Source organism: Monodelphis domestica, chromosome 1 (genome assembly GCF_027887165.1).
Source record: "Monodelphis domestica isolate mMonDom1 chromosome 1, mMonDom1.pri, whole genome shotgun sequence".
Classification (NCBI taxonomy): Eukaryota; Metazoa; Chordata; class Mammalia; order Didelphimorphia; family Didelphidae; genus Monodelphis; species Monodelphis domestica.
The window spans coordinates 478,335,720-478,351,962 of NC_077227.1; the positions used below are offsets into that span (position 1 = coordinate 478,335,720).

The following is a 16,243-nucleotide window of genomic DNA, read 5'->3' on the forward strand; positions in this document are numbered from 1 at the left end:
TCAAAAGCAAGATTCCAAAGTGGGTCCTCTGTGCCCCTCTCCTGGCACCCTTGGCTATTCCTGCTCCTGGTATCTTGTCTAAACCCTTTAGATTCTGGTTCCCCTCATCCCTGGACCCAGCACCAATCCCCTCACCACCCCTCTTCTGGTCCTCCAGCCCTGGTCCCTGGGTCCCCACATAGTCCCTGTTCCTCACTTGTCCCGCACAGCCTGGATGGCTTCAGCAGCGCTCTCATAGTTGTGTTTCTCCATATGCCGGTACATGGTGCTCAGCTCTACCTGCCTCCGGAAGTAGATATCCACAGAGCTCTGTTTCACCGTGGCATAGATAAACTTGTCCGAAGGGTTCCGTAGCTAGAGGTCATCAGGAGAGGTATCAGAGAGGTTATCTCTGGCCTTCTAGCCCCAGACCCCCTGAGTGCCCCCTGCTCCCACCCTAGAATGCTAGCCACATTGCCTGCCCCCAGATGCCTCCTGACCACTGATCCATGTGGCTCCCAACCTCCTGACTGCCTGCAAATCCTAGCTATCTTCCAGATATCTCCTGGCCCCACTCTAGGCCCTGACCCCCTGTTTTCCCTCTTCCAAGATCCAGGAATCACAGCGCCTTAGTCCTGTCCAATTGGGCCTTGGGTCCTCACTCGAGGGTCATTGATGCCTGTGATGCGCTCCTCTGGCCGGTCCAGCACCAGGAAGGCTGCCAGGTTGGCAGTGTAGGAGGCAACAATGATCATGGCAAAGCCAGCCCAAACCATGCCCAGGATCCGGGCTGAGAAACTTCGGGGGGCACCTGAGGGGCAAGGGGAGGAACATGGTAGTACTTCCCACCAGGGTTTGGTTGGTGAGTCTGAGGGGTTGAATGTGGAGGTTGGTAAGACCATAGGAGAGAGTCAGAGAGGAGTCCAGGAGGCTGAGTGTTAAGGCTGGGAGTGTGGATGTGAATGTTGGGAGGTCACCTATAAGTTTGAGAAACTGGTCAGTGGGGATAGAGTACTTCAGTGGCCCTTACCTTCCCCAATCCCAGAGTTGAGCAGGACCCCCCAGGAGAACCACATAGCTGAAGAGAGGGTTAGTGCATCTTCTTCTTCTTCCTCACTGTTTACTTTGAAGCGACCAAAGGGACTGAGGGGGACAGGAGGGAAAGGGCAGCATCAGCTTTCGGGGCCAGCCTCTACCCCCCCACCCCCCTCCTCCTCCTCCTCTTCTTCTTCCTTCCTGGACTATAATCCCTCCAGTGTCCCTTTTCTCTCCCTCCCCTAGCACTGTTCCTCTCAGATGGCTTTCCTGGGGAAAAGGGAAGTGCTGACAGGATGAGTGAGGTGAGGACCAGAGGTCAAGGATGTTTCACTCTCACCTAAACCGGTCTAGCAGGTAAAGCATGACAGCAACTACATGTACAGAGAGTCCGACCAGCAGCCACAGTGTGCTCTGGAAGGGCTGCATAAATGAGTCCAGTGTACTCCGTGGGATTTCCTGGAAGGGAGATGGAGCATCAGGACTCCTCTCGGCCTTTCAGATTCGTCCTTTTCCCACCCAAGACCAACTCCCCACCCATTCCCCATACCTTCCCAGCAGCTTGGGACCTTGGGACCCTTCCCAAGGAGGTCAGTTTCTCAGATTCTTATGGGTCCCTTCCCCAGTCACCCACTGACCTTCTTCACCAAGATAGTCAGCCCCTGGTACTTGAAGGGCTTGGAGAACTCGATGTACTGGGCTCGCTCATTGTTGATGGTCAATGGGGCCACGATCATGTCTGCCTGTCCACTTAATAGCTCCCCCATCATCCCATTCCACTCCTTCTTGTTGCTATTGTTTACCTAGGAAGAGGGAGTCCTAGATTGATTCTTCAGACTGATTTCTAGCTCTTCCATTCTGCATGCTGGATTAGTCCTTTAGTCCCAAATCTCAGTCAGTCCCCATCCTGCTGTTTTTTATACTTTGCCCCGAGATCCCTCAAGATTGCCTGCCCTGAAGTCTGGCCCTCTCATTCTTCTTTCTGAGCCTGTGCCCTAACTCTGGGCCTATACCCCAATTCTCTTCCCTTCACAGGCCTTCAGTCCTGAGCTCCACTCCACTTATTCTTTTTATTTTTGTTGTTCACTTGGCCACCTCCCATTCATCACACACAATACCCCAAAGCCTAGCCTCCCTATTTCATTGTCAGCCTTTTTGCCCACCTACCCGCTCCTGGGTGCCAAATTTGCCATCAGCTACCAGATGGACCTCGTAGGTGAAGTTCATTGTTTTGGCCAGATCGATGAGCAGGTCAATGCAAAAACCATAGCAGCATTGGAGTACAGTGTGGCGGTCTATTGGGGAAGAGGGGTCCCAGGGGAAGATAGTTATGACCACTATATTCCCTGGTCTAGATGGCTAGTGAACTGTCCCTGCTATCCATCAAGAGCAAGTGCCTCCTTTTCCGACCCTCATCCCCCAACCTAGACTCACTGGCGCCTGGATGGGTATCATTTGGGCCTGTACAGGTGACCTTCTTGATTTTCTCTCCGTTGATTGTGAGATCTTCATTACAGGTTTCTCCATCTTGAGCTGGTTTCACATATACAAAGGGCTCCTGATGGATAGTGACGATCTGGGGGGAAAAAAGGGAGGGAGAAACTTAACTTATGCATCATTGGGTTTCTTAGAGAATGTCTCCTCTCTTCTCTGACACCATCCATCCCTACCTTTCTTTCCCTCTCTATCTCTGTCGAAAAATCTCTACCTTGCTCTCCCCATCTGTCTCTGCCTCTTCATCTATTTCTCTGTCTTTCTGCCTGACCCTGTTGCACTGTTTCTCCCAGCATTCCTGTCTCCCCAACTCTGTGTTTTCTCATCCCCTCTCCTTTATTTTCTGCCTGGCTGAGAAGAGGGGATTTCAAGGAGATGGGATCAACTCTCTTGCCTATAGTAATAGATACCTTATAACTTTTCTGTCAGTCTCACCTTGAGTCTGGTTGACATTTCATATCCTTCAGGCTTCTCAGTCTCTCCCCCTGGCCAAATGATCTTACGATCATTGGGCAGGACCTGAAAGGTGGGAGAGGTGCATGAGGGGGAAACCCAGAGGCCCTGGTCAGAATTCCCAGACCCTTGGGCTAAGCCTTTCAATCCTATTCTCAGCCCCACTTACATGGCTCCCATTGAAAATCCCTACTTGGACCAGTTTTCGGTTCTGCAGGTTCATGATGCTGTAATTGGCAAACTTTCTGTCCCCATCCTCATTGAACTCCACCCGGCCAGTCACACCTTCTGAGTACTTAGAAGACATCAGCACCCTGAAGAACAGGGATGAATGGGGGAGATTGATTGATAATGTGATGAGATTTCCTCCCAATCCTTGTCCTGCCTTTGAACACCTTGACTCCAACCCCAAAGGATCTGCCTCTGTACACTGAGCAGAGGAATTCAACATCCTTGATCCTGAAGCCACACCTTTCTCCCACACATTATTCCATGCTGAAGTAGCTTTAAATCAATGTCATAAAACCTGAATGCCTGATGAGTATACCAGTATATTTGTGTGTGTGTCTTTGTGTGTGTGTGTGTCTCCATCTCCATTTCTAAATCTCCTACCATCATGGTGGGATGGGGGTTGGGGTGGGAGTGCCTATTCTACCTGGCCTTATCTAAAACCATGTGTTTGTTCATCAATTATATACCAAAAGTTAACTCCTTGACTTTTCTGACTAGGATTCTGTTTCTCACATGTATTATAGATTGAGATCTCCAAGAGACCTTAGGTCAGTTAATCCAATCAACTTTTACAAATAAGGAAAGTGAGGTCCAGAGAGGTAAATTATTTGCCCAAAGTCACTAAGTAGCAAAACCTGGATTGGAACCAAGGTTAGCCCTAGCAGTGGGGGCTGGATTGGAAGGGGTTGAGGTAATCCCTTTCTGATGTCATAGGTCAGGAATGTCCTCATACTCCCAGACTTCCTTTGTAGATCTGCCATATAGGAATTCAACAAGATCCCTTCTGCAAGACTATGCTGAAAATCTCATTCAGGATTCCTATAGTGGTAGTTTCTGAGAATTAGTGAGCAAAGGTTTTGACCACTCTTTTCATCTTGTTGATTTTATGCACATTAATTCTATCTTCTTTCCATCTTCCTGGAACAGTCTTCATGTTTTCAGAATGCCTCTAGGGAACTCTGTAACCCCTAATTCCCAATTTCCATAGGATTTCAGTCTGTATAGGGAAGTAGAATGGAGTTCACCATGCATTTCTTCTCTTGAAGTCTAGGATAGTGTTTTCCAAGAAGTTGAAGGAAGCTTCAAGTAAATTTTCTTTTGGATGGAGGAATGATGTTGGTAGTCATGGGGATGGATGGGGAAGATTATGCTGCCCCAGCTAAAATGATGATGATGAAAATCATGGAGTTAGTGACAATGAAAGTGAAAGTGATGGTTATGAGGAAGACTATGTAGAAGAGAGAGTCAGAGAGCCAGAGATAGGGAAAGAAAAACAGAAAGAAACAGAGACAGAGAGACAGAAAGTAAGGAGACAAAGATAGAAACAGAAACAGAGATAGAGACAGAGAAAACACTGGCTCTGGAGGCAGAAGTTATGAGTTCAAATCCTGCCTCTACCATTTACTACTTAGATGACATCGAACAAATCACTTTTAGTTCTCCAGTCCTCAGTTTACTGGATCTATGGAATTAGAGGACTTGGTTTCAAATTCCACCTCTGATACTATCTGTGTGACTTTGGGTAACTCACTTAACTTCTCCAGGTCTCATCTTCCTCTTATGTAAAATGAAGGAGTTAGATGAGATGGTCTATTCCAATACTAGATTTATGATCCTGTGAGAGTAAGGATGAAAATTATGGTGTTGGAAATAGTAATATGTTGATCATGATAATAATGATCATGGATTGAGAATGGCAAGAGACCTCAGAAATTCTCTAGTTCAATCCCTTCATTTTACAGAAGAATTCAATGAAGCTGCTCCCAGGGGAAGCAAGTGATAGAGAAGGACTTAAACTCAGGTCCTCTGACTCCAAAGTCAGTGCTCTTTAACCTGTACTAAGATGGTGAGCCCATTGAAGATGGTGGTGGTGATGGCCAGTTGTGTGACTATATTCTGAAGATGGTTTGCGGGGATAATAATACAACACTAAGTTCTACCATCCCATGAGATGCTCTTGATCATGGTGGAGGTGCTGACAAAGATAATGGTGATGATGGAAACAGAGATGGTAGTGGTCAGAATGGCAAAGTGGATTTGGAGTTAGAAAAGCTAGGTTTGACACCTTACTCTGATACTGACCATATGAACATGGGCATACCACTTAATTTCTTGGACTCTCAGTTACAAAATTTGGGATTAATAATTCTTGTGCTACAGACTTTGAAGGAAAACACTTTATATTGTAAACTGTAAAATGGTTTAGAAAGGTAAAGAAAGAGCAATTATTAGGATTTGAGTGAGAAAGGGAGAGGGGTCCTGATTCAGATGTTTCTCTGGGGTCATGCCACTCCTTCCCAATTCTCACTCTCTCTTACCTTTTGAAGAGTGGCCCAGTCTTCCAGATATTAGTATTGCCAACACAGCCACGGGGGGGATCTGTGATGTTTTCTTTTTCAAAAAGTTCATGCACAGCTTGGGCTACCACACCCACTGCATCGCTGATGTGTGCAGACTCATTCTTTCCATTAATCAGCTGGAGCCCAATGATTCCTGGGAAGGTCCATGTAAGGAATGTGACTGATAAAATTCAGAAATATCCTACCCATCCCCAAGCAGGTTCAAAATGAGTTGTTACTCAAGAGACCCATTTAGCCCTTACCCCCTGACCCAGAGAGGCCTCTAAATTGGTAACAGTTCAGAGCTCTGAACCTCTACCTGTGGTTAAGACCATCACAATGATTCTGCCACTATTCCAACAGTAACCACTGGTGTAGTCCATAGACAGATCCTCCCAGTAACATCTCAAGTACGTACCATCTGGAGCGTAGCGTAGGGCATTCCCTGAGATCTCCCGTTCGCCTACAAGCCACACGTACCCAGAGCCTGTCATGTTCAGCATTGCGGCTGCCCGGTACACAGTAGCAGCATCATCCTCACTGCAGGACAGATGGGGGGGGTGACAAGGGCCAAGATCCCCCCTCCCTCTTGAGGCCCTTCCCCTAAGTCTCCACTCCTCCACATAATACTTATGGCCTAGATACACTAGGGTTTTAGATTTTGTTGGATAATGACAACAATGCAGTTGTGAAACTGGACGTGAGAGTGGCATTTAACATTTAAAATAACTTTCATAGACACCTTCTTTGATCCTTATGATACTCCTGGGCCCTGGATCTGGATTATAAGGATCCTTTAAAGGCAAAGAAGAGTAATAGAGTGGAAAGAGCACTAGAAATGGCGTTTGAAACCTGGGTTCAAGTCCAAGGTCTGGCATTTACTTGCTTTATGACTGTGAACAGATTACTCCATTTCTCAGGAATTAAAATTTTCACATTTGTAAAATGGGGTTTCTAATACTTGTGCTGTCTATCTCCCAAGATTTTTGTGAGGAAAGTACTTTATACTTGTTATATATTCAATTGTGTCTGACTCTACATCACCCCATTCAGGGTTTTCTTGGCAAAGATACTGGAGTGGTTTGCTGTTCCTTCTCCAGTTCATTTTACAGATGAGGAAATTGAGGTAAATAGAGTAGAGTGAATTGCTCAAGGCCACACAGCTAGGAAGTATCTAAGGTCATATTTAAACTTAGGAAGATGAGATTTCTTGATTCTAGGCCTGGCAATCTATCCACTGTGCCACCTAGCTGCATGTGTATATATACACACAAATATCTTTGAGAACATTTAGCTCTATACTAACTGCCTCTTACTGTCTCCTTATCATAGACTCTCAGTGTACCTCTTTGATATCTTTCCTACTGATCAACCTCCACCTGAAATTCTCTCCCAATTTCCAACACACACACACACACACACACACACACACACACACACATACACACACACACACTGTCTCTTCTTTCTAAGACAGAAGTCAAGTCTCCAGGACCAGTAAGGTGTCTGGAGAGCTTCATTAAGTGTCTTATAGTCCACAGAAAAAAACAATCAACAAATCTATACCTCATGCTTTAAACCTTCTGTTTTAAAGTCTGGTTGTCTTTTAAAGAAAGATTTCTGTCTCAATGAGGGTTTTTTGTCATTAAATAAAAAAGACTTTGCATGTTGCACAGGGGCAACAAATTCTGTTGACAAACAGTCCCATTCCATTGCTCTAATTTAAGGAAGAATTTTTTTTTCTTGGGCAATTAGACCATTAAGCTTTAGGAGATACAAGAAGTACAGAAATAGGGATAGTGACATAACATTCTCCTGTCCTCGATGGGGGAGAAGAACAATGCTTTTCTCTGCCAGATTTTCTCAGGCAGTCAAGAGGCATTACTGAATACCTATCATGTGGCTGGTATCATGGAAGACATTGTGTGTGTGTGTGCATGCGTGCATGCCTATGTTCCACAGGGCAAAGACAAAAGAAACATCACACAGTCCCTCATATCACAAGATATAGAGAGAATATATTAGTAATATCACTAATTCTAGGTAACTGTCCCAAAGTCAGGAAGGAACTAAAGAGCTGGGCTAGGGGATTAAGGGGTGTGCTAGGATAAGGGAGGGATGTGCTTGTAGGGCTTTGGCATTTTTCATACCCCTATGGGAAAGTAACAGGGAAGAGGCAAAGCCACCCTTAGGAGATCTGTTCTAGAATTTTTCAAACTAAAAACTGACGTGGGCAAAGAAGGAGCACATAGAAGTAATGGCATAAAAACCTATAAGTCTGCAACCCCTTGGGCTCACCCCCATGTGCCTCCTGGCCAGCATATTGCCACACAAAGCAAGAGTGAAGAGTCATTTGAGGAAAGCTAGGGATGCTCTTGGTAAAAAAGAAAAGGCAATGTGATTGAAACAATATGTAAACCTTAAATAGCCTTATAGATACTAGATATTGCTAAGTTCACTGAATTTAGAGTTGAGGGAATTTGGAGATCAGCTTATCTGACTCTCTCATCTTATTAATAAAGAAACTGAGGCCCAGAGAATTGGAAAAATGACTTGTCTGAGGCAAGTCACAGGTATTAAGCAGCCAGAAGGCAGGCTTGGCCAGGCAGGAGTGCCATTCCCTAATTAGGTCTTGGCCATGCTCAGGGCAGGGCACCTACAAAGTTAGAAACAGAGGAGGGATCTTAATCCATGTCATCTGAATCTAAGACCAATGCTATTCCATTAGACCACATTTTCCATTATTATCATCATGTAGGCATCCAGGTCTCTGTGTCTTGGGGATCTCGCTAACAGAGAGCTGTGATGCTTCAGGAAGGATGACTGGTTGTGTTCCATTTTATTTTGGCAGTCACCTAGTTCCACTTCTTTATTTCACAAAAGAAAAACAACAACAACTAGGACCCAGAGAATGGAAGCGATTTGTCCAAGGTAGTGACTTGGCATCAGGGACAGGGGAAATAGGCAGCCTCTCAAGGTACAATCTCAGACACTTTTTTAAAAATTAAACCCTTACCTTCTGTCTTGGAGTCAATACTGTGTATTGGCTCCAAGGCATAAGAGTGGTAAGGGATAGGCAATGGGGGTTAAGTGACTTGCCCAGGGTCACACAGCTGGGAAGTGTCTGAGGCCAGATTTGAACCTAGGACCTCCCGTCTCTAGGCCTGGATCTCAATCCACTGAGATACCCAGCTGCCCCCTCAGACACTTTTAAAATATTCTGTGGATATAGCTTTAAAATCAGGAAATCTCCTTCTCCCTAGCATTTGAGAATTGATTGTGAAGAAGTCAAGTTACACATGTTACAATGTAAGCCTCTAGTGACATTGACACCCAAAGGTACAATCTTCCATGGCATGAGGCTGCATGTTCAGACCTCATCTTGTCCCTCCTCTGCCATAGGTCATAGCTTCTTTACTACCCTGTGAAATCCTTGAAGATAAGCAGAGGCTATTGAATCTTTGTTATTTATTTATTTTAATAAAAATCCTTACCTTCTGTCTTAGAATCAATACTAAGCCCTGATTCCAAGGCAGAAGAGCAGTAAGGGCTAGGCAACTGGTGTTGAATGACTTGTCCAGGGTCACACAGCTAAGGTGTGTCTGGGCAAATTTGAACCCAGAACCTCCCATCTCTAGGTCTAACTCTCAATCCACTGATCCACTTAGCTGCTCTGCTGTTGCATCTAATTAAATCTCTAGATCTCCCTTGGTAACTAGCACCAGGTAGGCCTCTGATAAAAGCTAAAATTGAAATACTTTCCTTTTTTCTCAAATATTCAAATAGAGCAGTTTGGGGATAACAGAGTGTGGGTTGTGTTGTGAAAGAACACCAAAGACAGGTGTAGGGAAGAATGAGGATAGTTACAACATCAAAGATAAATAGCCATATGAATGTGCCTGACTTCTTCACAGTGGGGTTTGGATCATTATTCAAAAAAGTTTCTTTAAAAAAATCATTTCTGCTGAACAAATTGTGGTATATGTTGGTGATGGAATATTATTGTGCAAAAAGGAATAATAAAGTGGAGGAATTCCATGGAGACTGGAACGACCTCCAGGAAGTGATGCAGAGCGAGAGGAGCAGAACCAGGAGAACATTGTACACAGAAACTAATACACTGTGGTATAATCGAACGTAATGGACTTCTCCATTAGTGGCAGTGTAATGTCCCTGAACAATCTGCAGGGATCTAGGAGAAAGAACGCTATCCATAAGCAGAGGACAAACTGAGGGAGTAGAAACACCGAGGAAAAGCAACTGCCTGACTACAATGGCTGAGGGGACATGACAGAGGAGAGACTCTAAACGAACACTCTAATGCAAATACTAACAACATGGCAATGGGTTCGAATCAAGAACACATGTGATACCCAGTGGAATCACTCTTCGGCTACGGGGGGGGGGGGGTGGGAGGGAGGAAAAGAAAATGATCTTTGTCTTTAATGAATAATGCATGGAAATGATCAAATAAAATACTATTAAAAAATAAAAAATAAAAAAATCATTTCTAATAGGGTTTATTGCATAGAAGATCTCATGAAAAAGCCAGATTCATCCCATTAGAAAATCTGTTCTTTTTGAATGCATTGAAATATTTTCTGAATTATTTCTATTATCAGCCTGTATTATAGCAAATCATTTTATCTTCTTTGGACCTCACTTTCCTCATCTGCATTAGTATCACAGTATGTCAAGCTAGAAGGGGCCCTAGAAATCATCTGCTCCAACCCCTTGTTTTGCAGATCAGGAAATGAGGTCCCAGGGATAGGAAGTGTCTCATTCAAGTTCACAAAGTCAGTAACTAGCAATGTTACTCCTCTGACAACTAAACTATAGTTCTTCCCATTCCAATTAGGCTTTTTCCATGAAGGGGTTACCAGACTAAGAAAACTGTTAGTTCTAAATTCTATGATTTTGGGGGAATGATGTGTAAGTTTACTTCCAGGAGTATGCTAATTCCATGTGAGCTTTTACACAAAAATGAGCAAATAAATGGCTATAAATCAAAACTTGATTTATTCTTTTGTTAATTGTCTAGATGTGAGAAAGTGATAGAGAAAAATGTTAATAATATAGATTGAGTGGCTCAGTGAATTGAGAGCCAGATCCAGAGAAGGGGGGTCCTGGGTTCAAATATGCCTTCAGACACTTCTTAACTGCCATTGCCTTACCCTTACAACTTTTCTGCTGGTGAACCAATACACAACATTAATTTCAAGATGGAAAGGAAAAATAATGAAAAGTAAATCCTGGATACATTTCCCCACCCATCTAGCCCAAACTGATTGTATGTTCTCCTCCATAAGTCTCCATCTCTATAGACTGGTGTCCTCATCTTGTCCCTCAGTCCTTATTTACTTTCTCTTTCTAAAACCCCTACTCAAGTTATTATTATTATTTTTTTTGCCATCTTTACACTTTCCCCTGCACACCTTCTGCTCTTGGGTCATGATAGACATTCTGCTCAGACCTGTCCTCATTGTATCTATCCAGAGGGACTCACAGCATTACAAGGGTGGAAGAATGTATTTAGTGGGCAAGGCCAAGAGCTTTCTGTTTAATTTCCAGTCTGCTTCCCAATGCTATCTAATGTTGTGAAGGTCTCCAGAGCCATAGTCACATTCAAGATCTACATCCTCATGGAATGGTCTACCATGGCACCTCTTATATCCTTGCTCCTTCTCTTTCCTCAGAGCTTGGAACCCATCAATCTACAAGTGTAGTTGGGATGATCCCTCCTTGGCATGGCCACCCTCCTCCGCAGTGTATCACAAAGTATGCCTGCAACCACATTGAAGTTCATGATATACTTTTCTGATATCTTATGCAACCTCAAAAGACATAATGGTGGCCAGATACATTCCAGAGTCTAGGGGAGATGTACTGTTAGAACTAGAGCACAGGTCTTGTAGAAGACCAGGAAGGCCAGAACCAGGACCAGCCAGCTTTCAACACTTAAAGTCCTTTCACCCATGGGCAATCCCATCATAGACATCATAGGGATTCTTGTAGTTGATCTTGATTCTTATGGGATGGTGCAACTTCAGCATCATTGGCAAAAATGGGTAGCATGGTGTAAAAGCAAAAACACTGGATGAGGAATCAAGTCAGAAGTCCTGAGTTCTAATCTCTTATTTTATCCCATTTGACTGTGTGACCTTGAATGCTCTATTTCCTCTTTTGAAGGAATTTTCCTCATTTGATAATTTCTGGCATTGGACTAGATCCTTTTTTTAAAAAACCCTTTCTTTTTTAGAGTCAATACTAAATATTGGTTCTAAGGCAGAAGAGAGGTAAGAGTTAGGCAACTGAGGTTAAATGACTTGTCCAGGGTCACACAGCTAAGAAGTATCTGAGGTCATATTTGAGCCCAAGATTTCCTATCTTTGCCTGGATATCTATCTACTGAGTCATCTAGCTGCCCCAGACTTGTTGCTCTTTTAGGCTACTTCCAACTTTAACCATCTGTGAGTCTATGAAATATCACTGTGACTCCCTCTTCTGAATAATTTACAAGAAATGCTAGAAAAGAGCAGGCTCAGCCCCAGTCTCCAGGGTACCCTACCATTTATATTTCTCCTGTGACAGAAGTGCCTACTACTCCCTTTTTTCTTTCTCTAAAGCAGCCTTATTTAGCCTTGATGCACTAAGTAAGACCATATAAGAGGGGAAAGTGGATAAAAATGAGTGCTAGAGAGGATTTAAGAGGAGTAGTCAAAAATGGTAAATAATGCTTTAAGTGTTAAATTAACTTAACTATAAGTATTAAGCATGTTTAATTTAATTCATTGATGTAAAACATTTAAGTTTTTTCATTATATATATACATTTTAGGAACAGCTCTAAGACAGAAGGGAATGGACTAGGCAAACAAGTCACAGTTAGGAAGTATCTGATGTCCTATTTGAATCCAGGTCCTTCCTACTCCAGGGCTGGCACACTATCTATTGTACCACTTTGTCACTCACTCCTTATTTATTTTTCAAGAAGGAATGTTGGTCTTAGAGTCAAGATATCTAGATTTGAATACTGGCTCAAAGATACTTTCTAGTTATGTGACCTTAAGAGTCACTTAACCTTTGTGAGTCTTACTTTCCTCTTTTTTCCCCCATTCAAACCCATACCTTCTGTCTTAGAATCAACACTGGTTCTAAGGTAGAAGAATGGTGAAGATTAGGTAATAGGGGGTTAAGTGACTTGCCCAGGGTCACACAGCTAAGAAGTGTCTGAGGCCAGATTTGAACCTAGGTCCTCCCATCTCTAGGCTTGGCTCTCAATCTATTGAGCCACCCAGCTGACCCTCTTACATGAAATGGGAATAATATAGGATGATTGAGGAAAAAATACTTTCTTAAATCCCCAGGATAAATGTATGTTACTCCCAATTCACAACTCAGCAGTCTCATAAGTGCTACACTGACTAAATTTGTAAAATTTTGTCAAAGGCCTTGTGAAGTTGAAATACATTTTATTAACTTCTCTAGGAACTTTGTAGCAATGAAGAAGTTTGAGTGGTGTGTGTGTGTGTGTGTGTGTGTGTGTGTGAGAGAGAGAGAGAGAGAGAGAGAGAGAGAGAGAGAGAGAGAGAGAGAGAGAGAGAGAGGGAGAGGGAGGGAGATTTGGAGTGAATAAGGGCTTTACAGGAGACTAGGCAAGAGATGAAAAGGTCTAGTTTGAGGGAGTTAGGTCAGAGCAGAATTAAAACTTGAGACCTGAGGCCTCATGATGGTGTCTAGGTGCAGGAGACAGAGTATGTTGCCTTCTGACTTACCTGGCTGAAAGGATGATGACTCGGGCCTCCAGTTCTTGTGCTTCTTTCAATAACGCTGTCACATTCTTGGTCCCAGGTTCAAACTGCAGCACCTTCTCTGCCTGTGATTATGAACCGGAGTGTTAGGCGGCTGCTTGGTCTGATACAGGCGCCTCTCTGGCGCAGTGGGGCCGAAGCCACCAGTAACCCCAAATGGCAAATCAGGTTAACTAAGGCTGTTGCCCTTTCCTCTTTTATTTCCTTTCCTTTTCCACTCACTCTTTCTCCGTTCCTTCTTTCTTTCCTTGGCTCCCTTGTTCTTGTTCTCGCTCACTCTCGCTCTTGCTCTCTCTTTCTTTCTCACTTCTCGCTCTCCTCTCTCAGTCTCAAACTCTCTCGCTCTCTCGCCCGCTCGCTCGCTCACTCTCTCGCTCTCTCTCGCGCGCTCTCTCTTTCTCTCCTTTTTGCACTGTGCATGCAAACTGAAGTGGACCGAGACTCAGAAAGAGGCGTGCAGCGGACAGGTAACAGAAAAAAGGCTTTTCGGAATGCAACCGGGAATTCAGACGGGGGCGTCTTTTCCAGAACCGCGGGAAATCCGCAAAGGCCCCGATTTAGGCAGTGGCCAGCAGGAGCAGCCCCGTCCCCAGGTGACCAGGTAGGGGTGGCTCCTTCCCGGGTTTCAAAAAGGAAACCCTGGCGGGTCCCAACGGTTCACATGCATTTCCCAGAGAGAGCTCGTCCTCCTCCTCTTGCTGATTGTGCTTCTCTTTCTTTCTTTCTCTGTCTGTCTGTCTGTCTGTCTGTCTGTTTGTCTGTCTCCTCCTCAAACAAAACTACCAGCTCGGCACCGCCACGTGCGCCCATGTTGCCAGCACCAGCCTGCCTCGACTTTAGATTTATTTCTTGCTTGGTTAAAGCCCTCTCGCCCGGAGGCGGAGGCGGACGCCTGAGGGCTGGTGGCTGTGACTCTCACAGGCACCTCAGTGACTACCTAGGTCGGTGGGCGGCGTGCACGTCCATGCAAAGATACCTTGGGTCCTCGCTTGTTGTCATAGGAAAGTTGGTCGAGGTTTTCATAGTTCCTTTTTTTACTCTGATGGATAATGTGCACAGAGAAAATATGCAGACACAGAAGAAGATTATAAACAGCTGAAAATGACGAGCACTAAAGCAAATCCAACATCACCGCCTCTCCACGGTCTGCATGAGGGCCACGTAGCCATGGAGCTTGCAAACACCATATTTCCCCTGGGCGAGTCGGGGCAGGGCGGAGTGGGGACTAAGAGTGGGGCGACTGGTGCTAGAGGGACAGCTCCTGTCCAAGGAGCTGGGAATTGTGAAATGGCTCCTACCTTGGGGAAAGAAAAGTGTATTGGCGTTTGGATCCCGCTCCCCTCCCCCTCCCCATATGTCACCCAATCTGTGTCCTTCTGTGTCCCCGTTTCCATCCCATCCATGTCCAAAACTGTGTCACTGCATATCCTCATCCATGGTCTACCATCTGCACCCGGATCTATCCTAGTCCACGTTCCTTTCTGTCTTCCTCCTGTCTGGGAGTCAGTACTGGCTTGCTGCAAACATGCAGGGGTGGGGGCTGAGGGCTCTGCCTTCCCCCAGGGAGCACAACTTGGTTATCCCTCTGTCTTTACTATGAGACATGGTCCTTAGATTAAATTGATCTAAATTCTTAGCCAATGTATGGAGAATGAGGTCTTGAGCAGAGGTTGTTTTCTATGCACACACAGATAAGAAGAATCTGCATGTGTGTGTGTAGATATGTAGAATCTGTGTGCTAGTCATTAAGCATCTAGGCAGTCAGGAGGGTGAAAGCTGCATGAAATTATGTGGGGGGGAAAGGAAACTCCATCTCATTAATCCTCTGATGTGGCAATGAAGTGCTGGTAGGTTGGGTTGTGTGACTGATGCAATGCCAGTCAGAACAGGCAAATACATGTGGTCAGGGCCCTCAGACAGTGTCCAGAGTAGACAAACCCTCCTGTGGCTGGCCTTGGACTTTTCTGGGGATATGCATCCTTCCCAACAGCAGCTACCCCCCCCCACCCCCCTGCTACCAGCTCACTGCTAAGCACCAGAAAGCCTGAGATATGATCTCCAGAGCTACCCTCTCTATTGGCAAAACTTTGGGGATAGGGGAATTAGAGCGGGCACAATTTGGGAAAGGCCCTGTTTGTACTCTGGGTCCTCACTAGATGGGTTAGGAACACCCCCTACCCCAAACCCCAGCTTCCTTAAATCTATCTACATGATATGGAGAGACCTGTAGCTTGGACCTTGGATAAAAGGCTAGAAGTGCATAAGTCAAACTTAAAAGTTAGAGTCCTGCCCAAGTCTTACTGACATATCTCTGCAGGTGGGGTTACAAATCCACTGTGAATTTGATGAGTTCCCAGTTTTGTAGCAACTCTAAAGAACAAAGTTCTTCAGCTCAGTCCCTAATCAGTAAGGCAGGATAGACTACTGTGATTTATCCTCATGCTCTACTCTCCAGCTCCAAGGGGCATCTACTTTTGGGTCTAATGTTTGAGGTTTGCAAGCAGACCCCAGGACTTTGTTGGGCCCCTCCCCTCTGGAATTTTATAAGCCCAAATCTCTCCTCTCTGCCTTTGTTTGTCCTTACGCATTTCTCTTTCTATAGATCTTCTTTCTGGGTTCCCAGACTTTTCCCCTTCTTCCTTTGAGACCATTTCCAGTATCTATTGTAAGGTTCTTGTATCTATTCTAAAGGTCAGTATTCTGGGTATAAATGCATTAAAGGTTTTATGAAAGCCACAGAGACATAGAATTGTAAATTGTCAGGGCTAGAAGGGACCTTAGAGAACAGCTACTCTTAATTCTTAACACAGTGCCCAGCAAGAAGGCATTTAATAAATGCTTATTGTATTATGTTGCATTATCTCCCTCATTTTATAGATGCATAAACTGTGGCCCAGAAAGG

General features: G+C 44.6%; 1 protein-coding gene across 12 annotated transcripts in view; it reads right to left on the reverse strand.

Annotated features, from left to right (window-relative positions):
* GRIN1 (glutamate ionotropic receptor NMDA type subunit 1) overlaps positions 1 to 16,243 on the reverse strand; it is a 40,830-nt gene that overhangs the window by 12,497 nt on the left and 12,090 nt on the right. For 6 of the 12 annotated variants that reach the window (XR_008917470.1, XM_056822941.1, XM_056822973.1 and 3 more), the window contains exons 4-16: positions 14,318 to 14,380; positions 13,306 to 13,406; positions 5,950 to 6,071; positions 5,511 to 5,685; positions 3,131 to 3,275; positions 2,944 to 3,027; positions 2,449 to 2,590; positions 2,182 to 2,309; positions 1,653 to 1,817; positions 1,355 to 1,473; positions 1,010 to 1,122; positions 642 to 790; positions 197 to 354 (exon numbers count right to left, since the gene is read on the reverse strand). Coding sequence is in view for 10 of the 12 variants with exons in the window: in XM_056822941.1 (XP_056678919.1) it covers positions 197 to 354; positions 642 to 790; positions 1,010 to 1,122; positions 1,355 to 1,473; positions 1,653 to 1,817; positions 2,182 to 2,309; positions 2,449 to 2,590; positions 2,944 to 3,027; positions 3,131 to 3,275; positions 5,511 to 5,685; positions 5,950 to 6,071; positions 13,306 to 13,406; positions 14,318 to 14,380 (1,664 nt within the window). In the remaining 2 variants the exon portion in view is untranslated. The remainder of the gene's footprint in view (positions 1 to 196; positions 355 to 641; positions 791 to 1,009; positions 1,123 to 1,354; positions 1,474 to 1,652; positions 1,818 to 2,181; positions 2,310 to 2,448; positions 2,591 to 2,943; positions 3,028 to 3,130; positions 3,276 to 5,510; positions 5,686 to 5,949; positions 6,072 to 13,305; positions 13,407 to 14,317; positions 14,381 to 16,243) is intronic. The other 6 variants (XR_008917472.1, XM_056822985.1, XM_056822977.1 and 3 more) reach the window with 1 other exon arrangement.